Source organism: Gopherus flavomarginatus, chromosome 12, assembly GCF_025201925.1.
Source record: "Gopherus flavomarginatus isolate rGopFla2 chromosome 12, rGopFla2.mat.asm, whole genome shotgun sequence".
In the NCBI taxonomy this organism is placed as follows: Eukaryota; Metazoa; Chordata; order Testudines; family Testudinidae; genus Gopherus; species Gopherus flavomarginatus.
In genome coordinates, this window is record NC_066628.1 from 861517 (window position 1) to 886290 (window position 24774).

Genomic DNA, 24774 nt, shown 5'->3' on the forward strand with positions numbered 1-24774 from the left:
TCTCCAGCGACCTCGCCCCCACCCATCGAGGTGGATTTAGCAATGGCAGAACCTGCCCCCCAGGGCGTGTCTACAGGACAGTGCTGCCCCCAGGTGTGTTTCTAGCACAGACAGAATCACAGACCACCAGGAGGTATCTAGTCCAACCCCCTGCTCAAAGCAGGACCAACCCCAACTAAATCATCCCAGCCAGGGCTTTGTCAAGCCGGGCCTTAAAAACCTCTAAGGAAGGAGATTCCACCACCTCTCTAGGGAACCTGGTCCAGGGCTTCCGCACCTGCCCAGGGACATGGCTGGCTGGGACCCAGCACAGCTCTCAGGAAGCCATCCCAGCCTGATCTAACCCTGGCAGGCTGGAGCCTCCACCCACCCCCTCAGAAGCTGTTCCCAGGGTTCACTGCCCTCATGCCCGGGGGGGGGGGGGGGGGGAAGGAAGGGTGCTGGGAGGGGCAGGTCTGGGGTTCCCCACTGGCACCACTGCCCCAGGCTGTAAGCCTCAGGGAGGGGATGTGCCAGCACCAGCTCTGAAGCCGAAGCAGGGACTAGGGACCCCACCTCCATCCCTGGCCACAGAACCTCCTTGCACATTCCATACCAGGGGTCCGACAGCTGGGAAGAGATGGGATGTGCTGGGAGACCCCAACACTGCAGGGGGGGTCCCCAACCCCCAGCATTTCTGGCTCCCTCCTCACCCCCTTCCAGCCCGAGGGCTCACGGCTCAGCAGTTGTAGGCCGCTATAGCCCCTGGGGCTCCGTCCCCCTCCACGGGGTGCTCTGCAGAGCCCGGGGCTCTAGTCTCAGCTCCGTCTACAGAGGTTGGAGGGGGACGGGGTCGGTGATTCAGGACTCTGGGGTTCCATCTCAGCAAGTGGGGGTGTCTAGGACTCCATCCCACGTCTGCCACGGGCTGAGTGACCATGTTCCCAGGCCCAGCGGGCACCGAGGAACGAAGCCCAGGCAGAGACACCCGCAGAGAGACCAGGGACTCCAATAATATTTTCTTTATTTACATGTTCCAGGCTGGAAAGGTCAGAACAGCTGAGCCCACCCTCGGGGTCTGACAGGGTGAGCAGGGGACAGGAAGGGAAAAGGAAGGAGTAGAAAACAATTGTACAGTCAACATAAAAAACAGCCCCCCTCCCCTCCCTGCCCCCCCAGTAATGAGCATGCTGCCCAGGCTGTGCCCCGCGGGCCATGTACACTGCAGTCCTGGAGCCGGGCAGGTGACACCCATCTCTGCAGGGCCGTGGCCCAACCGCTGCTCAAATAAATAAAGCCTCCCCGGAGAAGGGGACGAGGCCGCCAGCAGGACGTGAGATGGGGGGGGTCCGGCGATGCAGCCCAGAGCACGTGAGGGGCCTGCAGCTTCCATCTGTCCAGCCAGGCCCCCTCAAACCCCCAGCCCCACCCCTCAAGAGCAAATCCAAACGTGGAGACTTCCAAACCCTTTAAAACCCAAACTCTGCCCTGGGAAAAGCTCCCATGGGTCAGAACCAAACCAAACCAAACGGTAAAACCTGGCTGGGGTCGTGCCAGGGCCTGCACAGGCTGTGCCCAGCAGGTGCCTCTGCGCCGACAACCCCCAGGGGCCTCCGAACTGTAAACGCTGGGGCAGTGCCCATGTGCGGGAGGGGGCAGTCACTGGCGCCCTCCCTTGCCTTGGGGGTGCTGCCCGCCGGGTGGAGCTGCTCAGTCCGGTTCACATGGGGTCCGGTCCCGCAGAGCCTCTTCTGAACCTTCCCACGCTTCCACCCGGCCACGCCGCCGCCCACCCACTGCCATCACCGCCCAGCTCTAGCCGGAATCCGAGTCGCTGGTGTCCGAGGACGAGGAGCTGGAGCTGCTGCTGCTGGAGTCGGAGCTGGAGCTGCTGGCGCTGAGCCGCGAGACGGGCACCTGCTGGGCAGACTCTGGCTTCTCATTGGCTGCAGGGAAAGGAGGGAGCTGGTCAGCAAACAGAACACGCCCTCTTCATCCTGCGCTGGGCAGCCAGGCTGGGCTGGCAGGGGCTGCAGGTCGGCAGTGAGGGGCACTGGCAGCGCTAGGGGGGCAGGGCTGGGCTGGCAGGGGCTGCAGGTCGGCAGTGAGAGGCACTGGCAGAGCTAGGGAGCCAGGCTGGGCTGGCAGGGGCTGCAGGTCGGCAGTGAGGGGCACTGGCAGAGCTAGGGGGGCAGGGCTGGGCTGGCAGGGGCTGCAGGTCGGCAGTGAGGGGCACTGGCAGCTAGGGGGCCAGGGTTGGGCTAGCTGGGGCTGCAGGTCGGCAGTGAGAAACACTGGCAGAGCTAGGGGGCCAGGGTTGGGCTAGCCGGGACTGCAGGTCGGCAGTGAGGGGCACCAGCAGAGCTGGAATCATTCCCCCTCACCCAGCTCTGAATCCCTGCCTCACGGACGCCAACGCTGATGCCCCACAAAGGGAAGGCAGGGACCTGCCGCCCCCTGCCCAGCACTCACCCTTCTTGGGGGGCTTCTTGGTGGAGTTGAGCTGGCCGCTCACGTCCTGCAGCCGCTTCTCCAGCTCCCGTTTCTTCTCTAGCGCCAGCTCCTCCTTCGTCTTCCCCACCGGCTTCTTCATGGCTGCAGTGAGCGGGACAGACGTGCTCAGAGGGCTCCCCGGCTGGCTGCCTCCCTGAGCTCCCCCTACACCCACCCGCCTGGGGAGCAGACAAGCCCAGCCCTGCACTCAGCCCCACCCCATCTCTGTACAGTGTGCACGGGGCAGAGTGCACTGCTCCCCAAGGCTCCCCCAATGTCCCCCCATCCCTCGTAATGCATTCGGGGATGTGTACAGGCAGGAGAGGGGGTCACTGCTGAGATCTCCCCCCAGCTAACTCACTGCTCTCATGCTAACCCCAGAACATCCTCCCACGCTCTCACTGGGAGGCACCCAACCCCCTAAGCTCCCTGATTTCCCATCCTAACAACTTCACCCCCCTCCACCCTTGCTGCAAGGCTCCCAGCCCCCCAGCTCATATCTGGCGCTTCTCTGCGGTAAGTCTTGGGGCGCTCCCTCCACCACGTCTTTACCCCGGCAGCATGGCAGAGCCTCTCACGTCAGCACCACGAGGCTCAGGGACTGAATCGAGGGGTCTGTAGCAGGGCTCCCACATCCCAGGCCGGAGCCCAGCCCAGGACCATCCCCCTACTCACTCTCGCTGTAGGGTTTGCGCGGCTTCTTGCGCAGGCAGGACAGCACATAGTGCTCCAGCTCCCGCAGGGTGGAGGGCTTGAGGGTCTCGAAGTCGATCTCAATCTCCTCGGGGTTGGAGTCGCGCAGCGAGGGCTCCCGCGACTGGATGATGTGCACCACACGCCCCAGCTTCTCCCCCGGCAGCTTGTTGATGTCCAGGCTGAGCTGGCGCTTCTCGTCGTAGGTCATGGGCTTGCTCTCCTCCTCCTCCTCGGAGTCGTAGAGCATGGGGGGTGCCGGCAGCGCCCCCTTCGACACCTTACTGGAATTCCTGTCCGGGGGGGGGAGGTGGATGTCATGCATGGCCAGATACCCCTCTTCTGGGCCACCGTGTACCACAGAGCCAGCCCTGCCACCTACATGGCCAGAGACCCCATCCAGCCCACATCTCCCCACACACCCTGGCCACCCACATGGCCAGAGTGGAAATCAAAAAGAACCTAACCGGGAACTGAAAAGGCAGGACAACGCTTGTTTATCCTTTTCCAATCTCTGAGGAGAACTTAGGTGTGAGACGATCAGAGCTACTCCTTCCGAAGGCTTGAAGGACACAGTGACCAGAAACAACCACTTCAGTTCACTAACTTGCTCACCAGATCAGTTGTAAACACAAAGTTTTTGATAAGCTTCTTTTCTTTTACGTTTCCAAGACATGAGGTCATTTTACTGAATTACAAATCAGCCCAAAAATGTTGTGTGCCTTTTTAAATTGCATTCCAATGTCCATCAAAATAGATCACAACAAATATAGTAAATAAATGCATCCTTCCCAATTTCTTTGCAAAATAAAACATGCAATATAACGGCTTAAATAAAAATGTAGAGATCTACTGTTTCCTCCTGAACAGCAAAAAGTATCACTAAGTTTGGCATAAAGCTTATATTCAGTTACATAACATAGGAACGGTCGTACCGGGTCAAACCAAACGTTCATCTAGCCCAGTATCCTGTCTGCCAACAGCGGCCAGAACCAGGCCCTCCAGAGGGAATGAACGGGACAGGGAATCATCAAGTGACTCATCCCGTCACCCATTCCCAGCTTCTGGCAAACAGAGGCCAGGGACACACACCATCCCTGGCTAAGAGCCATGGATAGACCTATCCTCCATGAACTTATCTAGTTCTTTTTTGAACCCATTTATAGGCTTGGCCTTCACAAAAGCCTCTGGCAAGGAGTTCCACAGGTTAACTGTGTGTTGTGTGAAAAAAAAAATACTTCCTTTTGTTTTAAATAAGCTGCCTATTCATTTCATTTGGTGACCCCTTGTGTTATGAGGAGTAAATAACACTTCCTTATTTATTTTCTTCACACCAGTCATGATTTTATAGACCTCTATCATATCACCCCTTAGTCGTCTCTTTTCCAAGCTGAAAAGTCCCTGTCTTATTAATCTCTCCTCATATGGCAGCTGTTCCATACACCTCATCATTTTTGCTGTCCTTTTCTGAACCGTTTCCAATTCCAATACATCTTGTTTGAGATGGGGTGACCACATCTGCACGCAGTATTCAAGACGTGGGGGTACCATGGATTTATATAGTGGCAATATATTTCTGTCTGTATCTCTTTCTTAATGATTCCCAACACCCTCTTAGCTTTTTTGCAAATCAACATGTTTTAATGGTTCTCAACTAACAAGAATGACCCTTTGTAGGAAAAGAACTAAATACAATGGCAAAACAGAATTTCAATCCAGATTTTCTGCTTCTTGATTGAAATCAATCCACCGTGATGGCCACAAATCTACCTCCTGTGGGGATCGCAGGAGCCAACCCACCACCCAAGGGATCTGCTGTGGAACTCATGTGGGCATGGGGGGCCAGTGGAAGCAGAGAGGTGAGCAAGACCCTTTGCTCACACCCTGTCAGACACACCCATCAGGAAGCTGATGCTGCTGAGACAGGGATTAACGTGGAAGGGGAGAGGTGCTCACACACTGAGGTGCTCCTAGGGACCCTGGAAGCCCCTGCCGCCAGTGCGGGGACCCCAGGAGCTGCCCACTGGATGTCAGACTCACACTGTCCCAGGAGCAGCTAAGCCCAGTGAGGACCTGTACCCCCACCCAGCCAAGGGCATCTCAGGGAACAGGCAGCCGTCAGACACGCTTTGGCTTGTTCACACAAGGTCATCGCCACGGTCGATCCGCCGGGGAAAGAAAGTCATCACGCGGCTGCCCTCGCCGCTCTGCTGCTGGGTGGAACATGGGCTGCCCTGCCACCTCTACGTATCCCCACCACCCCCACGCCCCACCCTGCTCACTTGGTGATGCTGCTGCTGCTGCTCCCGCTCGTCCCTCCACTGCTGCCCCCTGCTTTTTTGGCCTTCTTCAGCTGGGCCTGGCGTGCCCGGGCCTCCTCCTCGCCTCCCCGGCCCTTGTGCTTCTCCGATTTCTTCTTCCTTTTCCTCTCCTTCCTCTCTCGCTTCTTTTTGGGCTTGGAGACCGGGCTCTGCGACAGGGCGGCCAGCTGCTCATGCACTGCCCGCAGCTGAGGGGAGAGACACTAGTGAGAGGGGACCTAGAGACACGAGGGGGCTGCTAAGCCAAACCCTGCGACAGGGGAGCCAGCTACTCATGCAGTGCCCGCAGCTGAGGGGAGAGACACACCAGTGAGAGGGGACCCAGAGACACGAGGGGGCTGCTAAGCCAAACCCTGCGACAGGGCGGTCAGCTGCTCATGCACTGCCCGCAGCTGGGGGGAGAGAGAGACACCAGTGAGAGGGGACCCAGAAGCCAGGGGACCTAGAGACACGAGGGGGCTGCTAAGCCGAACCCTGCGACAGGGCGGTCAGCTGCTCATGCAGTGCCCGCAGCTGGGGGGAGAGACACTAGTGAGAGGGGACCCAGAGACACGAGGGGGCTGCTAAGCCGAACCATGCACAGGGCAGCCAGCTGCTCATGCACTGCCCGCAGCTGGGGGAAGAGACACCAGTGAGAGGGGACCCAGAGACACGAGGGGGCTGCTAAGCCAAACCCTGCGACAGGGGAGCCAGCTACTCATGCGCTGCCCGCAGCTGGGGGGAGAGAGACACCAGTGAGAGGGGACCCAGTGAGGCCAGTGAGGGGACCTAGAGACACGAGGGGGCTGCTAAGCCGAACCCTGCGACAGGGCGGTCAGTTGCTCATGCACTGCCCGCAGCTGGGGGGGAAGAGACAACAGTGAGAGAGGACCCAGAGATACATGAATTCTCACCAGCTGCAGCTGGAGAGGGATGACAGGGAGCAGAGGAAGGGAGCTCAGCGCTAGCCCAGAGACAGGGCCCCTGTGCAAGGGGGCCAGGACACAGCCAGGGAACCCAGGGAAGATAGCGCCCTGCCTGTGGCCAGGAGGGACATGGAAACCAGAGACAGCAAGGAAGACACAACTAGGGGCAGAGGGATCTAACTGCTAACTATGGGACAAGAGGCTGTCCCAGAGGCAGGGAGACAGCACCCCACGGAGGACCTAAGTGCTGAGTGGAAGGACCAAGCCAAGCACTGGCCCCCCCAGAGAAGGCACTGCCTCCACACCCCTATGGTCAGCGTCGACGGCCTCACCTGCTCCTGCAGCTCCGCCAGCCGGTTAGCGCGCTCCTCCTCCGAGTCGGAGCTCTCCTCGCTCTCTGACGAGCTCTCGCTGCTGCTCTCTTCGTCGTCCTCATCCTCATCTTCATCCTCATCCTCGTCGTCGCTGGACGACTCCTCGGAGGAGGATTTCGAGAGGGCTCCAGACAGCCCGGCCGACTGCGGGTTGGTGTCCAGGGGCTCGTCCGGCATCTTGGCATAGCTGAACTCGAACACGTCCTGCGGGAGGGCGAGGGAGGCCAGGGTCAGCAGGTGCAGTGGGGACACAAAGGCGTGCTGAGTCCTGGGGCAGGGGAAGGGAAGTTCCACCTGGCCCCCGCTGCCCCACTCACCTGCAGCTTGCGAGCCATGGCCACGACGTCGTGGTCGGGAGGGTTGTACTTGTAGCAGTTGGAGAACATTAACCGGACGTCGGCAGCAAATTCCTGCGCATCGTGGTAATCCCGGTTCTCCATCTTCCGCTGCACCACGGGCAGAGAACACAGGGTGAGTGGGGGTGGCTGCACCAGGGAAGGGGCACAGACCCTCCCACCCCCAAGGTTCTCCCCAGACCGGGCTGCAGCAAGGGGGCTCAGAACAGCCCATCAGGCAGTTACCACTGGCCAGAGCCTTCCTGGCACTGCTGGGGGCAGCACAGCCCCCACCGTCCCCGAGGAGGGACAGAGTCTCAGGCTGCCACATGGCGGAGATGCGGGGCGATCCAGCAGTCTCCCCAGTGGGGGACCTATCTCCTGCAGACTGGCACCAGGAAGGCCTCAGCTCATACCTGGACAGCACGGAGGTTTCTGGGATGCCCCCTTCCTAGGGCCAGGTCACAGGCTGCACTTCAGTGATGCCTTGGTACTAAGCTCTCTCCCAGTCCCTGGAGGAAGACTCCACGACACACCCGGAGGTTCCCCAGCACCCCTTTCCCTTTCCCTCCCTCCCTGCAGAGCCCCCAGACGTACTTTGATGGTGCTGAGGTCCATGGGGCACTTGATGATCTCGTGGTAGTCGTGCAGCCCCAGGGCAGAGGCATCGACGGGCTTGTAAAACGGCCAGGCGTAGGCAGCGTGCTTCTTGGACACCAGGTCCTTGAGGATGCCGTTGCAATACTTGAGCTGCTCGGACAGCTTGCCCTTCTTGGAGGTCTGGTGCTGCTGCGAGTCGGGCAGGTCCTTCTTGGGGGGCTTGATGGGGCGCCCGCTCTCCCGCCGGGTGGGGATCTTGGCCGCTTTGGGCTCCAGGAGGGTGGCCGACGGGGATGACTCCCCGCTAGTGGCGATGATGGCTGTGGTGGTGGGGGTGGTGGTGTCTGCTTTTCGCTTCACACCCTTCTTCTGTGGGGCAGGGACAGAGAATATGAGCACTGCGCTGAGCAAGCCCCCCAATTTCATACCTATACAGAACCAACTGAAACCCCAAACCACCCAGCACCTATCCCACGTGGGACAACTGCAGAAACCCCTCCATCCTGTGGCCCAAATGCAAACAGCACCCCCACAGCCAAGTATTTTCTGACCTCCATGTGGCCAACCGTATCCCCTTCCTCCAGGTCTGCAAATGCCACCCCCTCCACAGCAGGACAGACTGCAGATGGCTCAACCCAGCCAAACCCCTCTGCCCCACAGGCCTGACCGACCAACCCCCCTGCCAGTCTCACCAATTGTTCCCTCGACCACCCCCAGCCCCACGCCAGACAGGTGAGTGCCTACCTTGGCCACAGGCTGCGTGGGAGCGGGCACAGCCAGCACTGGCTGGCAGGCGGCGGAGTGCAGTGATTTGAGAAGCGGTGCTGAGATCACCGAGGGGTGGGGGATACTGAGCACAGTGGTGGGGATCTCAGCGCTTGGGGTGTAGAGCGAGGCATGCGAGACTGAGGAGACTGCGGGCACTTGGTGAGCTGCAGTGACTGCTCCTGCCAGGAGAGCTGGGGGAATACGCGAGCACCAGTTAGCACCAGCACCTGGGAATATAGTCACCACCACACAAGGACTGGCCCAATGTCACAGCTGACCATGGGATCCAGGAGTCCTGGCTCTCAGCCCACCCATCTCTAACCACTACATCCCCCACATTTCCAGACCACCCTTCCAGGGGGACACTCATTCCTCCATGTCTGGGATCTGCTAACCCCCACACCAGAGCTGCTGCCCCCACCCCTCTGGAGCAAACTCCGGCCAGTCTCCCCATCACAGAGTGCACGTACCTGCCGCCCGGGAAGCCCCCTTCTTGTGGCTGTTCTTGGCCACGGTGATCACAATCTCCTGCTCCTCTGCAGGCATCTGAGCCACTTTCTGCAGGAAAATCTTCTCCAGGGTCTGGGCCATCAGCACAATGTCATCCGTAGGCTGTAGGCCAACGCAGAGGTGAGGGATTAGAGGGTGCAGGGAAGGGGCTGGGGCTAACGCCGGCTCCAGGGAAAGCCCAAGGAGGAGAGCACTGCAGGGAGGCCTGGCTCTCACCTTGTTGTAGATGTAACAGTTGGTGAACATGGTGTTGAAGTCCTGCATGCACTCCGCCGCCCCCCAGTAATAGTTGTTCTCCAGACGTCGCTTGATGGTCCCCATGTCCATGGGCTGCTTGATAATCTTGTGATAATCCTGCCAGCAGAAGAGCACAAGGGGCCAGGAGGTCAGTCACAAGGCGTGAGCCCTACAACAAGGATCCCAGTCACACGATCAAGGGAGTGGGGTGGCATTTCAGCCCAGAAATACCCAAGAGGAGCACACGGACGCAGGAGCTGTGTAAAGTCACTCATGCACACAGATCTCATTCCAGTTTCTACACTCAAGTCACCTGGCAAAGGACAGAGCTTGTATCCGCTCACAGACACTTCCTAGGGTGCCTGCAGCGTTCCAGCGCTGGATTCAGCCTCGCATACAACTCATGGACGGGGACCCCTGCGCACCCCGGAGCAGTGACGGCTAAGCTACTGGGACAGCTGGTGACCATGAATGGCTGCGGTCCCAGTGAGGCAATAACCTGGACTACTCCAGTCCCAGGAGGGAGGCGACAGGGCTGGGAGACTAAAGCTAAGGAAAGTGCAAACCTAAGTGGAATTTACCTCCGGGCTTTAAATCCTTGAGCGCCACAGGTGCACGGGGGGCTGGCGTTTAATATTGGGGTCACGTGATGTCTTCTACAAATTCATGGATGGGAATCTGTAAAACGCATTCAGGGCACAAGAGATTAGGTGGGGAAGTGTCCGGGTTACCTGTAAAGGGGCTGCATCACCTCATCTACACCTTTGTAGGGAGCAGTAGAGTGGGGCAGCTGGTCTGGGGAAGCTCCCAGGACAAGCCAACCAGGCCAGATCTACAGGGACCTGGAGACCCTCAGCTCTGGGACAGCATGGAACCAGCTGAGGGACCACCATAGGTCAGGAAGGAGGAGTTGGGGATAGCACAGCCCAGGCACCTGCAGCTGCATCTTTGTGGCACAGACCCCAGGATGGGACAGTGCTGTCCCTGGGACTGTCAGGCTGGGGGGGAATACTTTAGGTTAGGCCACATGGTGAAGCAATATTTGAATGAGGCACCCTCCTAACACCCCTGGAACGGTACACACTCCCCAAGCCAGTAAGGATCAACTGGGGACGGACAGACAGACACACACACACACACACACACCTCCCACCCTCTGGGCCTCAGTCACTCTCATGCTCAGCCCATAGGGCTCATTACCGGCAGGCCCAGCTTGACAGCATCGACGGGCTGGCGGAAGGGCCAGGCGAACTGATGTTTCCACAGGGCCTTCATCACCACCTTGTGGAGATACTGCAGCTGGTTGGTGACCCTGCCTGGCTTTTTGGGGTTGGACACCTCCGGTGGTGGAGGGTTCACCTGAGGCAGGTGCAGGGCTGGCACTGACGCCATGGTGGGGCTCTCGAAACCCTCGTAGAGCAGTGACGGCTTGCGGATCCGCTTGCCTGGGGTCGACTCCGTCGCCAGGCCCATGAGCCCAGTACTGCCCTCCCCCAAAATCCTGAAATGGGAGCAAAGACACCATTAACAGGTTAACTCTAGGACTAAACAGCTCATGCCATTTGGCCCTGGGCCACCAGCACACAGCAACACAGAGCAAAAGGGCTCGCAGACACCATGGGGGCAGGACACCTGGGGTGGAGAGAAAGAACAATGTGCCTGCTGGCGACAGCTACTCCTGGGTCCGGGAAGGAGCTCTTCTGAAAAGTCTTCCCAAAAGCCATTCCTGAAGCAAAGCTGAGAGGCGCCTGTGCTATTTATACCCACTCCTAGGGCACAATTAGTGATGGAAAGATTGTGCTGCTTCTACGAAAACATCCATCCAAAACCAAGCAAAAGGCAGAGAGGAAAGTATACAAAGGCAATCTGCCTCTGGGATGTGAGTGAATTCTCAGCCACATGCATGCCCAGGGAGAGGCCATGAACTCTCCTCAGTTGCCGCTAGCCTAGGGTGGCATTCCCAACTGTTTCTATGGGAGCACGAACCAAGGGTCTCTCCTAAGGGCCCAGACCCCAGAGACCTTGCTGTCGAACACCAACACCCCACACAACACTAGTGTGTCACCAGTGAGGGACTAGCTATGAATCCACACTGCAGATACCAGAGAGATTCAGGGCTGCAGAGCCAAGGTTCTGGCACACATCCAGGTTATGTCTGGAAACAAAGGGTGGCAGATGAGCTCCATGAAAAGCCTCTTATTTCTATGCCTTCTGGACAGGACTGTTCCCTAGAAGTCACTGCCCAAGGTCCCAATGGCACAGGGCAGGGCCCTCCAGGAGGATGTGGAAGGGACAGGAGATGGGGACTCCACTTAGGTAGCATTACATGCCAAGGAGACACAGGTAGCACAAGCAGAAGTCACACCACATGGGGGTCTCCTGCAGCTCAGCAATCTAGCATGGAATCTACTTTAGTAGGCCAGTCTGACCTTCTGTGTATCCCAGGCTGGTATATTTCACCACTTCTCTCTAATGCAGCGGGACCCCAAAGTCGGGATGGGTCACCAGGGCCCACATTAGACTGCCTGGGGCTGGCACTAAGCCCAAGCCTCATCACCCAGGGCTCAGGCTTCTGCTTCAGCCCTGGACGACAGAGCTCAGGTTACAGAACCCCCCAGGGATGAAGCTCCTGGGCCTTTGCTTTGACCTCCCCGCTGCCCCTCGGCAGGCTCAGGTTCCCCCTTCTGGGGTTGTTTAGTAATTTTTGTGGAGAACCCCATCTCCAGTGAATGAAATCACCTGTGCTATACAGACACTCCCCGGGTTACGCAAACCAAGCTTCTTTTGGGCGCATAATTGTCGGAGATATCACTTATGCAAAATTCGACTTATGCGTAAGTCAGGGAGCTTCTGTACAGAGCTGTGCAAACTAGTCAGAGCTGGCCAATGAATACACTCAGGGGAACAGCATCCCCAGGGCCAAACCAGACATCCCCACCACTCTCCTCAGAGGTGCACACAGCAAGGCACTGACGGGCTGGGACTGTGTCACCAGGTTGCTATAGGGCCTCTAATCACAGCCCTGCAAAAACCAGGGGAACCAAACTGGTGTTACAATCCCAGTTCAGAGCTTGCATCCTGCTTAACAAGAATTTGGGGGGGGGGGGCCGCAGGGGTGGAGTCAGGAGCCGGTAAGCAGCAGCAGGGGCCTCAAGCTGTCATCCAGGGAGAGAGTTGTTGTTTCCGTGAGACACCTAGCAAAATCACCACTTCACCCCTCCCTAAGCAACTACTACTCAACTCCAGGGCAAGTGGTCTTTGCCAGGGGACTAGCTCTGACAATTCCTGCCTTCCCTGGGGGGCCAGATCTCCCTGCCAGAATGCCCTGCGCTGACACATCAGGGTCATGTCGCTGACAGCTCATCTGTCATGGGCAGGAGGCCCTGTGTGGGGGATTCCCCAGGCTGTGTGGACACACTCAGATACCAAGGATAAAGGGACAGGAATCTCTGTACCTCTGATTAGCCAGGAGTAATTCCCAGGAGGACAGGGTGAGGGTCACTCCTCCTTTCCCACACAGGGGACAGTGCAGCACAGAGGGGTCCATCTGCTCCAGTGCTGCACCACCCCACAGAGCCCTGTTGCCAATACACCATCCTGCTCCACACCCTCTGCCTGAAGAGAGCCAGGAGCCCATTACTCAGCAATGGACAATGGAGGAGGGGATCACTGGAGCCAAGCTGAAAAGCCACTTAGCAGATCTAGTCCACACCGGAGAAGCTTACTGCTTCTGTTTGGGTTGGGTTCAGTGTCCCCTTGGGGAGTCTGGAGACAGGCTGAGGCTGTAAGCAATCCCAAAGGGTTGACCTCACACCTGTTCCCTCTCAGCCACTCCAGATAACAAGGGGGCAGGAAGCAGGGACCACTGAGGAGAATCCTCTATGTTGTACAAATCAGATCTGTTCCTAATGACCCCTTCTTCTTGCCCTAACATGAACCCAATCTTTCTACCTCCAGGGACTAGGAGCAACCTCCCTTCTCTCCCAAAGGGGCAGGGCTAGTGAACAGTGGTGGGAGCAGGCCAGGGGCAAGCGGGCAAACTGGCCAGGGCTGACATGTGCCTGACTCACCCCTACTGCAGCCCTCCTCCCTTTGCCACAAGCATGACTGCCCAGAAAACTCACCCCCCCCCCCAGCCCAGACCCCACTCCAATGACCCTGCCGCAAGGCACAACTGCAGTGACAGCACAGCCCTACCTCTCAAACACCCCATCACAGCAGTGGCAGGTCTGAGTTCCCATGCTCACACCGCCAACACGTGGGGGGCAGATCCAGCATCTTCTCACCAAAGGCAAATAAAAAGCACCCAAAACACATGCCCTGACAGCCAAAAGTGGCTAAAATAAGGGCATCTCCCAAAAGGAAGGGCATGATAGAAACTGATTCTGTGTAAATAAACCCAAGCCATCAACTGCATAAACTCCCCACATAACACAGGAATCCCAGAGGCAGCGCATCCACATGCCCATTTAACGCATTGTTTAAAAAACGACCCACTCCACAAATACACTGGCAGTGTCTGGCACTCCCAATCCACCTCATGAAGCAAACAGCAGACAATGTTTTCGCCCTCAGGAGAAGCGGCACCTCCACATGCAGTGAGGTTAGCAGGCAAGGTACAGACGTGTCAGTAGGGGCTGGCACCCCCCATTAACTGTGCATTGCAGAAACACAGGGTGCCAGGCCCCTGGTTACCACAGAACGGGATCAATCCAAGCCCCTAACCCTGCACAAACAGCCACTCTCCCCACCTTACACACAACAGCGCTTCGCAAGGGAAGCTGAACGCAAACCCTCCACGGGCCCCAGTAACGGAAAGGGAGGGTGTAAATAAATCCAAGCCCATGGCAAGGGGTCACTGCGGACACACCACTTCCCCCCCACTAAAGACAACAGTGCAAAACTGCTCTGCATAGAACACCCCCGCGGCAGGCCGCAGGTAACAGCATGGCACCCCCACGGCATACACCGCCCCCCCACCCCTGCCCCCCCGGCAGAGACCTAGGTACCTACTTGCTGTGGGGATTCACATTCTGCAACATGCCTGCAGCGGCTGCTCTCCAGGGTCTCTCCCCCAGGAGTCCTCCTCCTCCTCCTCCTCCTCCAGATCCTGGGCCCTCGGGGGACCCCCACTTTGCCAGGGTGCGGGCGCAGGGGCGGGGAGGAGGAGCCCTAGCGACACACGCTGTTCCCGCACCGCTGGGAGCAGGGCTGCCCGCTGCCGAGCATCACGTCACGCGGGGGGAGGGGGACAAGCCCGGCACCCCCTCCCCTCCCCCCAGCGGGCTAGCACCCGGCGCAGGGGCTCAGGCTAGCAGCGGCCGGGTGCCGGGCCGAGGCACCGCCGCGGGGCCGATGGTCTCCAGCGAGGCGAGCAGCGCCAGAAGGGGGCGGGGGCCCCAGCACCATTCACCGGCTTTACATGAATGGACGCAAAGAAAATGGCGGCGGCTGAACGGAGGGGGGTGCAGGGTGGGGGCCCCCTCTTCGGAGCCCCCGACGGGCTCCAAATCCTGTCGGGATCCGGTCAATATAGGGCTCGTTGGGTCCGCCGGCGCCTCCTCTGCCCGTAGAGGCCGGTCCCCGGCAGGATGGTCCCCGTCAGAGAGGCGGATGGCACTGGATTGTACTGGGATCACTGCCCCGGCTCCATCTTGGCCGCCAGGGGGATGGGGCGTTCCGCCAGGGCCCTCGAGGCCGCAGGCAGAGGTCTCTACGGAAGCCGGGGAGGTCCTGCGGGCCCGTAGGTGGTGTAGAGGCGGTGGCTGGGGGCTGCCCGGCGGAGGATGGATCTGGATTGAATCCGCCCCCTTCACGGACTAATCCTCGACCAGCTCCTTCCTCCGCTTCAGCGAAATGGCGCCTCTCAGCCTGTCCCCGGTCGGCCTTATATAGACAGCGGCTTGCCTCCGATTGGGCGCCGACAGATGTGACATCACCCCGCCATCCGGGCTCGCCCCTTCGCCGGCTCATTGGGCGGAAGCTTGCCAGACGCCGCATTCTGATGGGCCTCCAAAACCATCAGTCACATATTCGCTCTTCCCCGCCCCCTCGTAGGGCGCTCGAGCCGCCGGCCTAGGCGGCGCGCGCTGCCATTGGCCAGCGCTGCCATTGGTTGCTGGCTGACTGGCTGCCGAGTCACGTGGGGCGGGGCGACCGTTGGCACTGGCAGTTGGCTGTTGTTGCGCTGCTCCCCGCGGGGGAGGAGGAGAGGAGAGGAGCGAGGCGCCATTTTGAGCTGCAGCGGGGAAGAGGGCGGACAATGAACCGGCTGCTCCCTTCAGAGGGCCCCTGCGCCGCGCCACTGCCGCCAGTGCGCCCCACATACACCGCGGCCCGCTCCAAACATCCCGCCACGAACGTGCCCCCGAACTCACCCGGCCCGGGCCCGGCCATCGCCATCGGCCCTCGCCGCAAGAGACGGGGAGAGGCCCCGAAAGCCTGCCCGGTGCCCCCCAACTAACGCCAGCGCCTGGCGTCAGTCCAGCCTCTGCTCAGCCCTCAGCACCGTCCGCCTCCCAGCCGGACCCCAACCACAGGGGGTACCCGAAATCCCGCCAGAATCTCATCCCCATGCCCCCCCATGCTACCATCCCCCTCCCCCATCCTGCTCTCATACCAGCCCCCCCAACGCAAGTCAACAGCACTGCCCCCCTCCCAGCCGTACCCCAACCATGGGGGTACCCGAAATCCCGCCAGAATCTCATCCCCATGCCCCCCCATGCTACCACCCCCCTCCCAGCCGTACCCCAAACATGGGGGGTACCCGAAATCCCGCCAGAAACATCCCCATGCCCCCCCCATGCTACCATCTCCCTCCCAGCCGTACCCCAACCATGGGGGTACCCGAAATCCCGCCAGAATCTCATCCCTATGCCCCCCACAATGCTACCATCTCCCTCCCCCATCCTGCTCTCGTGCCAACCCCTCTCCAGCCCCCCCAACGCACGTCAACAGCACCATCCCCCTCCCAGCCGGACCCCAACCATGGGGTACCCGAAATCCCGCCAGAAACATCCCCATGCCCCCCAATGCTACCATCTCCCTCCCAGCCGTACCCCAACCACGGGGGGTACCCGAAATCCCGCCAGAAACATCCCCATGACCCCCATGCTACCACCCCCCCCAGCCGGACCCCAACCACGGGGGGTACCCGAAATCCCTCCAGAAACATCCCCATGCCCCCCCCATGCTACCACCCCCCCCAGCCGGACCCCAACCATGGGGGGTACCCGAAATCCCGCCAGAAACATCCCCATGCCCCCCACAATGCTACCATCTCCCTCCCAGCCGTACCCCAACCACGGGGGTACCCGAAATCCCGCCAGAAACATCCCCATGCCCCCCCATGCTACCATCCCCCTCCCAGCCGTACCCCAAACGTGGGGTACCCGAAATCCCGCCAGAAACATCCCCATGCCCCCCCATGCTACCACCCCCCCCAGCCGGACCCCAAACATGGGGGGTACCCGAAATCCCGCCAGAAACATCCCCATGCCCCCCACAATGCTACCATCTCCCTCCCAGCCGTACCCCAACCACGGGGGGTACCCGAAATCCCGCCAGAAACATCCCCATGCCCCCCACAAAGCTACCATCCCCCTCCCAGCCGTACCCCAACCATGGGGGTACCCGAAATCCCGCCAGAAACATCCCCATGCCCCCCCCATGCTACCATCCCCCTCCCAGCCGGACCCCAACCACGGGGGTACCCGAAATCCCGTCAGAAACATCCCCATGCCCCCCACAAAGCTACCATCCCCTTCCCCCATCCTGCTCTCATACCAACCCCTCTCCAGCCCCCTCAACGCAAGTCAACAGCACCGTCCCCCTCCCAGCAGTACCCCAACCACGGGGGGTACCCGAAATCCCGCCAGAAACATCCCCATGCCCCCCCATGCTACCATCCCCCCTCCCAGCCGTACCCCAAACATGGGGGGTACCCGAAATCCCGCCAGAATCTCATCCCCATGCCCCCCCATGCTACCATCTCCCTCCCCCATCCTGCTCTCATACCAGCCCCTCTCCAGCCCCCCCAATGCAAGTCAACAGCACCGCCCCCCCTCCCAGCCGTACCCCAACCACGGGGGGTACCCGAAATCCCGCCAGAAACATCCCCATGCCCCCCCATGCTACCACCCCCCCCAGCCGTACCCCAACCATGGGGGTACCCGAAATCCCGCCAGAAACATCCCCATGCCCCCCCCATGCTACCATCTCCCTCCCAGCCGTACCCCAACCATGGGGGTACCCGAAATCCCGCCAGAATCTCATCCCTATGCCCCCCCCATGCTACCATCTCCCTCCCCCATCCTGCTCTCATACCAGCCCCTCTCCAGCCCCCCCAACGCAAGTCAACAGCACCGTCCCCCTCCCAGCCGTACCCCAACCATGGGGTACCCGAAATCCCGCCAGAATCTCATCCCTATGCCCCCCCCATGCTACCATCTCCCTCCCCCATCCTCTAACCCTTCTCCAGCCCCCTCATCAGAACAGATGTCAACAGCACCATCCCCCTCCCAGCCGTACCCCAACCATGGGGGGTACCCGAAATCCCGCCAGAATCTCATCCCTATGCCCCCCACAATGCTACCATCTCCCTCCCCCATCCTCTAACCCTTCTCCAGCCCCCTCATCAGAACAGATGTCAACAGCACAGTCCCCCCTCCCAGCCGTACCCCAAACCCCGCCAGAAACGCATCCCTATGCCCCCCACAATGCTACCATCTCCCTCCCCCATCCTGCTCTCGTGCCAACCCCTCTCCAGCCCCCCCAACATAAGTCAACCGCACCATCCCCCTCCCAGCTGTACCCCAAACATGGGGTACCTGAAATCCCGCCAGAAACGCATCCCTATGCCCCCCACAAAGCTACCAACCCCTCTCCAGCCCCCCCCATCAGAACAGATGTCAACAGCACTGTCCCCACATCCCAGCCGTACCTCAAATGTGGCGTATCCTAAATTCCACCAGAAATGCATCCCTATGCCCCCCCACAATGCTACCATCTCCCGCCCCCATCCTGCTCTCGAGCCAACCCCTCTCCAGCCTCTCCATCAGAACAGATGTAAACAGCACCATCCCCTCCAATCCCAGCCATACCCCACATATTCAGTTAATCCCCCCCAAAATATGGGGGTACCTGAAATCCCGCCAGAAACGCATCCCTATGCCCCCCACAATGCTACCATCTCCCTCCCTCATCCTGCTCTCGCGCCAACCCCTCTCCAGCCCCCCCAAAGCAAGTCAACAGCACAGTCCCCCCTCCCAGCCATACCCCAAACATGGGGGGGTACTCGAAATCCCACTAGAAACATCCCTACGCCCTTCACAATGCTACCATTTCCCTCCCCCATCCTGCTCTCGCACCAACCCCTCTCCAGCCCCCCATAAGAACAGATGTCAACAGCACAGTCCACCCCCCAGCCGTACTCCAAACATGGGGTACCCGAAATCCCGCCAGAAACGCATTCCTATGCCCCCCACAATGCTAACATCTAATTCCCTCCCTCATCCTGCTCTCACGCCAACCCCTCTCCAACCCCCCCAATGCAAGTCAACAGCACTGTCCCCCTTCCCAGCCGTACCCCAAACATGAGGTACCCGAAATTCCACCAGAAACATCCATATGCTTCCCACAATGCTAACATCTCCCTCCCCCATCCAGCTCTCACACCAAGCCGTCTCCAGCCCCCCCAACGCAAGACAACAGCATCGTCCCCCTCATTCCAACCATACCCCACATACACAGTTAATCATCCTCAAACATGGAGGGTACCCGAAATCCCGCCAGAAACGCATCCCTATGCCCCCACAATGCTACCATTTCCCTCCCCCTGCATGCTCTCAGGCCAACCCCCTCCACCCTCCCCATCAGCACAGATGTCAACAGCACCGTCCCCTCCAATCCCACCTCACCCCCCAAACCCCGATAAAACACGGATGTCACAAAAATACTGTCAGAAAACCACTCCAATCCCCCTGCGGCACTACCACCTCCCCATCCCCTTCGGCACTCACGCCAACCCTCACCTACAACCCCGAGCACAGACACCACCGTTCCCGTGTACCACGGAATGCAAACAGAAACCCCACAGGAATTCCTGTCTCCACACCCGACACCCCTTCTGAGCTGAGCCCCCCACAGCGTGGATGCTAATGGTGCCATCCCCCCCAACACACACACACAATGACCCCCACCCATTGCTCCAGCACCTTTCACACCGTGGGACCAGCTCAGCTTAGGGACACGGAACCCCATTAGGGAGCGGGCTTCGCTCCTCAGAAGGGTTAAAGGTCCTCACAGAGGGGGCAGATGTGGGGTTTCTAGAGTCATCCCCCCCCAAACAAATGTGTTAGTCTCTAAGGTGCCACAAGTACTCCTGTTCTTTTTGCAGATACAGACTGACACGGCTGCTACTCTGAAACTCCCCCAAAGTGGCTAGCAAAGGTAAGTGACCAGGGCTTCTCCCAAAACACAAAGGAATGCGGATGGAACTAAAGGGTTTTGGCCTCGAAACACGTTTTGTTCTCTCTCTCCCCTCTGTTGTCAGGCTGTCTCCAAGGTGCAGGCAGCCACCATCTTGGCAGCTCCCCCCTCCCTCCGCCTCCCCTTTAATATAGGCAGCAAACCTCCTCCCGAAAGCTCTCCGGAGGGCGGGGAAAGCGGAACGATTATGGGGTAACTTGAGGGGGCGTCTGGTGGTTTTTCACCTCCCTTTTCCTGTGGGCGGGCGTGGGTTCCCTCCCTTTTCTCTGCCCGTCCGTCCCCACCTCTCCTTGTCTCTCCACATTTCATCCTCCCTGATCCAGTGAGATGGAAATTCCCCGCTCACGCCTCGGTCCAGGGCTGACCCCCAAGAAGGGAAGGTGGTGGCGTGGGGGATCAGTGATCTCAGAACGGGGGGTTAGTGCCAGACATGGTGGGGAGGTGGATCCCACCCTTCAGGTCTGTCTGCAGCGGCCATTTTACATGGAAAGCCCTAGTCGCGTTCGCGCAGATCCCAGGCTCGACGCCCTAATAACGCCCTGAAAGGATCAGGCGCTGCCCCTCCAGGGTGGTAACACGAGGCGGACAGCGAGGCACATGAGTCATTTCAGCCCCTGAAGTCACCAGGTCTTTGTGCTAGGCGGTCCCACCCCCTGGTGCAGGGCCCACTCCCTCCTACAGCCGTGACACAGCATTTTCACGGCTTCTCGCCTGCTGCGGCATGATTTGCACCAGGAAATAACTTAGATATATTATACTGGAAACTGCTTTGTCGCCTTAACTGCAGTGATCACTCCTGCAGGGATAGATGTGGATTGGGGGGGGATGATTCTAGGGTTTTGGGGGTGTTTAACCCCATTACTATCCCCTCTAAACACCCCCCCTTACTTTGCAGGGAGTGAAGAGCTGGGAAGGCCCAGGCAGATTTAAACCTCATTTTTCCTGGTTTACATTCAACCCAGTGATTTCATACGGTTGCTTTGTACTAATACTTGGTATTAAGTATCTTTTATGGTTGGTACCAGCTCTCCGCCCGTCTCTCACTCACAGCAAATCTCCCTGTCTAGGTCATCCTCACGGCAGCTTATTCGAGGGGCAAATACCCTCTTTGCCCAAGGTCACCAACAGACACTGGGCCAAGATGAAACCAGCCCCCCTTTGGTAACTGCGCTGCCTCTACCCCAGGTGAAAGTCAGATCCCAAGCCAAGAGAACCTCCATCCCACAGAACCCCTGGCGCAAACCCTGAGCTACGGGGACACCCCTATTCACCTTACCCACAAGGATTCCCCCTACTCTGAGTGACCCCCCACTCCTGGGATTCCTCCCATTGCCCCCCTTCCCCATAGCAATCCCCACCCCTAGCTCCTTCAGCCCCCCTCTCCACAGCGACCCCTCAGCCCTCCTTGCCCTAGTGCTCACTTCCCTCCTTCCCCACAGTGATCCCCGCAGGAAACTCTCCCCAACTCCCCACAATCTCTATGCCCTGACCAGCCTTACCCCAGGCTCTCACTGCCCCCTTCTCCCCAGTGACCCCTACTCCAGGGATCTCCCCACCACCTTACCCCCAGTGACCCCCACCCCAGGCTCTCACTGTCCCCTTCCCTCCAGTGACCCCCACCCCCCTGCCCTGACCAGCCCCACCCCAGGCTCTCACTCCCCCTGTCCCCCAGTGACCCCCACTCCAGGGACCTCTCCCCACCCCCCTGCCCTGACCAGCCCCACTCCAGTCTCTCATGCCCCCTGCCTCCCAGTGACCCCCCTCCAGGGATCTCTCCCCACCCCTTGCCCTGACCAGCCCCACTCCAGGCTCTCACTCCCCCTGTCCCACAGTGACCCCCACTCCAGGGATCTCTCCCCACCCCTTGCCCTGACCAGCCCCACCCCAGGCTTTCACTCCCCCTGTCCCCCAGTGACCCCCACTCCAGGGACCTCTCCCCACCCCCCTGCCCTGACCAGCCCCACTCCAGTCTCTCATGCCCCCTGCCTCCCAGTGACCCCCCTCCAGGGACCTCTCCCCACCCCCCTGCCCTGACCAGCCCCACTCCAGTCTCTCATGCCCCCTGCCTCCCAGTGACCCCCCTCCAGGGACCTCTCCCCACCCCCCTGCCCTGACCAGCCCCACTCCAGTCTCTCATGCCCCCTGCCTCCCAGTGACCCCCCTCCAGGGATCTCTCCCCACCCCTTGCCCTGACCAGCCCCACCCCAGGCTTTCACTCCCCCCTACCCCCCAGTGACCCCCACCAGGCCCCCCCCGTCATGCCTGGCCCCTGTGCCCAGGAATCCCCAGCCCCCCAAGTGCCTGTCCTCACCCCCACCCCAGCTTCCCCAAATTAAGCCATATGCTAATGTTTGCTAATTACCCCGCTAGACTGCTCGTTACAGCGCAATACCCCCCCCCGGTTCGGCCCCACATGGTGGCGCCCCCCACTAGCAGACCACGTGACGCATCGATCGGCGCGAGGCTCTCTGCGCCCGTCAGTCACCGCCATGCTCGGCCCCGATTGGCGGAGGACCAGAGCCAGGGCGGGCACGCGGGTGATTGACAGCTCCGCACGCCACGTGGCTCTCCCCCCCCCGCCCTTAAAGGCGCACGAAGCACTCACCGGAGGGGCTGCCGGGCGGGCGGCAAAGCCCCGTCCCGAGGCGCGGGGGTCCCATCTCCTCGCCCCCGGCGGAGCCCGGCCCTGATCCCCGGCCGGGGGCCCAACGCATCCCGGGGCGGAGGGAGCCGCCGCCTACGTCACCGCCGCGCTGATTGGCTGCCGCCGTCACGTGACGCTCCAACGCGCGCTCTCTCTCTCTCTACCCCCCCGGGGCCGATCCCCCGCTCGGAGCCGGCAAAGCCGCCGGGGGGCCGCGGGCCGGCCGGGCCCGAGAATCGGGGCGCGCGGGGGGGCCCTTCCCACCAGCCCCCCCGGCTCCTGCTTTGGGTCAATGTCAGCATGGCGGCGGCACAAGGAGCCCAGTGCGCGTGCGCGGGGAGGGCGCATGCGCATGCGCGTTGGGCTCTCGCTGCAGCTCCGACCCCCTCCTCCAGGGCCGGGCGGGGGAGGGGCAGGGGCTCTGCAGTGTCCAGGGAGCGTGCAGTGTGTTCGTGCACGTGACTGCAGTGCTAACAGGGGTGCAGTATCCCTGGGGCGGGCAACGTGGGGCAGCCGGCACGGGAAACCACATCAACCAGGCCCTGGGAATTGGGCAGTGCCAAAGGAGATGAATGCAAGCAACAGCCTGCAGTGCCAATGGGACAACCCTGCAGGGAGAGAGCGTGTCCCGCTGTGAGATACCGGCGTGCAGTGTGCAGCACAGAACCACACTGCCAGCTGGCAGCGTGCCATGAGAAATAACCCCATGCTGCATGCAACAGTGCCAAGTAAAGTAGTGCAGTGGGCATGCAGCATTCTGTGCTAACAATTGAAAAGTGCACAGCAGGAAAATGCATTGCAGAATTTCCATGTGCACACTAATTAATAGTGCAAAGCACAGATGCTGTGGAGTTGGAAATTCAGCACATGCAAAGCAAGAAGAATACTGCATGAAGTGGTGGAAGGCAAACTTAGAAAGAATTTTAAATGGTCCTAGTCCTGCTAACAGCTAAGCAAGTGCCTGATTTTACTCTCGCAAGTAGTCAGTGGAATGATTCTAGTGCTTCGAGTTAAACATGTTGTGATGCATGGCCAGAAAGGGTTTAGCATCCTGCAGGATAAATCACCCAAATTCAACCTTTACAGGCATTTTGGTAGATAATGTTTGTGTGTTTACACTGTTAACCTCTAATAATATATATGGAATCAAACCGTCCCTGCCTATGCTGTGTTCTCTTAATTCAGAGACCAAAGGAAACATTAACATTTACATAAATTGTACACATAGTGACAAGGGACATCTGCTGGGAGAGCAATACAGCAGTGCACAGACAATCCAAGAAGCTTTTGGAGAGGGTTGGGGACAGCTTCCTGGTACAAGTGCTAGAGGAACCGACCAGGGGCAGTTCACAAACAGGGAAGAATTGATAGGTGAAGTAGAAGTGGGTGGCAACCTGGGTAGCAGTGCCCATGAGATGGTTGAGTTCAGGATCCTGAAGAAAGGAGAGCAGCAGATTACGGACCCTGGACTTCAGAAAAGTACACTTTGACTCCCTCAGGGAACTGGTGGGCAAGACACCCTGGGATAATAACATGAGGGGGAAAGGAGTCCAGGAGAGCTGGCTGTATTTTAAAGAAGCCTTATTGAGGGCACAGGAACAAACCATCCCGATGTGCAGAAAGAATAGCAAATATGGCAGTGAGCTTAAACTCAGAAAGGAAGCTTACAAGAAGTGGAAATTTGGACAGATGACTAGGGAGGAGTATAAAGATATTGCTCGAGCATGCCGGGGTGTAATCAGGAAGGCCAAGGCACAGTTGGAGTTGCAGCTAGCAAGGGATGTGAAGGGTAACAAGAAGGGTTTCTACAGGTATGTTAGAAGTTGGTCACAGAAAGTGTGGGCCCCTTACTGAATGGGCAAGGCAACCTAGTGACAGCTGATGTGGAAAAAGCTGAAGTACTCAATGCTTTTTTTGCCTCGGTCTTCACAGACAAGGTCAGCTCCCAGCCTGCTGCACCGGGCAGCACAGTATGGGGAGGAGGAGAGCAGCCCTCAGTGGTGAAAGAACAGGTTCAGGACTATTTAGAAAAGCTGGATGTCCACAAGTCCATGGGTCCAGATCTAATGCACCCGAGGGTGCTGAGGGACTTGGCTGATGTGATTGCAGAGCCATTGGCCATCAACTTTGAAAACTCCTGGCATTCAGGGGAAGTTCCGAACAATTGGAAAAAGGCTAATGTGGTGCCCATCTTTAAAAAAGGGAAGAAGGGGAATCCAGGAAACTACAGGCCAGTCAGCCTCACCTCAGTCCCTGGAAAAATCGTGGAGCAGGTCCTCAAGGAATTAATTCTGAAGCACTTGTAGGAGAGGAAAGTGATCAGGAACAGTCAGCATGGATTCACTAAGGGCAAGTCATGCCTGACTAACCTAATTGCCTTCTATGAGGAGATAACTGGCTCTCTGGATGAGGGGAAGGCAGTGGATG

At 59.3% G+C, this 24774-nt stretch overlaps 1 protein-coding gene across 7 annotated transcripts; it reads right to left on the reverse strand.

The window, feature by feature from the left end:
- Positions 1–986: 986 nt before the first annotated feature.
- On the reverse strand, positions 987–22449 carry BRD2 (bromodomain containing 2). Of its 7 annotated transcripts, none has more exons than XM_050920268.1 (12): positions 22309–22449; positions 10416–10716; positions 9195–9332; positions 8939–9080; positions 8445–8659; positions 7698–8069; positions 7083–7211; positions 6724–6969; positions 5448–5674; positions 3148–3458; positions 2452–2574; positions 987–1925 (listed from the first exon to the last, which is right to left on the reverse strand). In XM_050920268.1, exons 2-12 carry the CDS (start codon positions 10686–10688, stop codon positions 1795–1797), a joined length of 2307 nt encoding a protein of 768 aa, XP_050776225.1. In that variant the 5' UTR covers positions 10689–10716; positions 22309–22449; the 3' UTR covers positions 987–1794. The 7 variants fall into 7 exon arrangements, with proteins under 7 accessions (XP_050776225.1, XP_050776226.1, XP_050776224.1 ...); XM_050920269.1 differs by lacking the exon at positions 22309–22449 and adding an exon at positions 14229–14515 and having other exon boundaries at positions 10575–10716; XM_050920267.1 differs by lacking the exon at positions 22309–22449 and adding an exon at positions 14229–14515.
- Positions 22450–24774: the final 2325 nt, after the last annotated feature.

What these genes read in the sequence shown, in the direction of transcription:
- BRD2 (XM_050920267.1), bottom strand. Translation starts at nt 14,257, where the DNA reads ATGTTGCAGAATGTGAATCCCCACAGCAA. An exon ending in CCACGCAGCCTGTGGCCAAG is followed by an intron (nt 8,070 to 8,444) that starts GTAGGCACTCAC and finishes CCTGCCCCACAG; the next exon opens with AAGAAGGGTGTGAAGCGAAA. An exon ending in AGCAGCAGCAGCATCACCAA is followed by an intron (nt 3,459 to 5,447) that starts GTGAGCAGGGTG and finishes CCCCCCGGACAG; the next exon opens with GAATTCCAGTAAGGTGTCGA.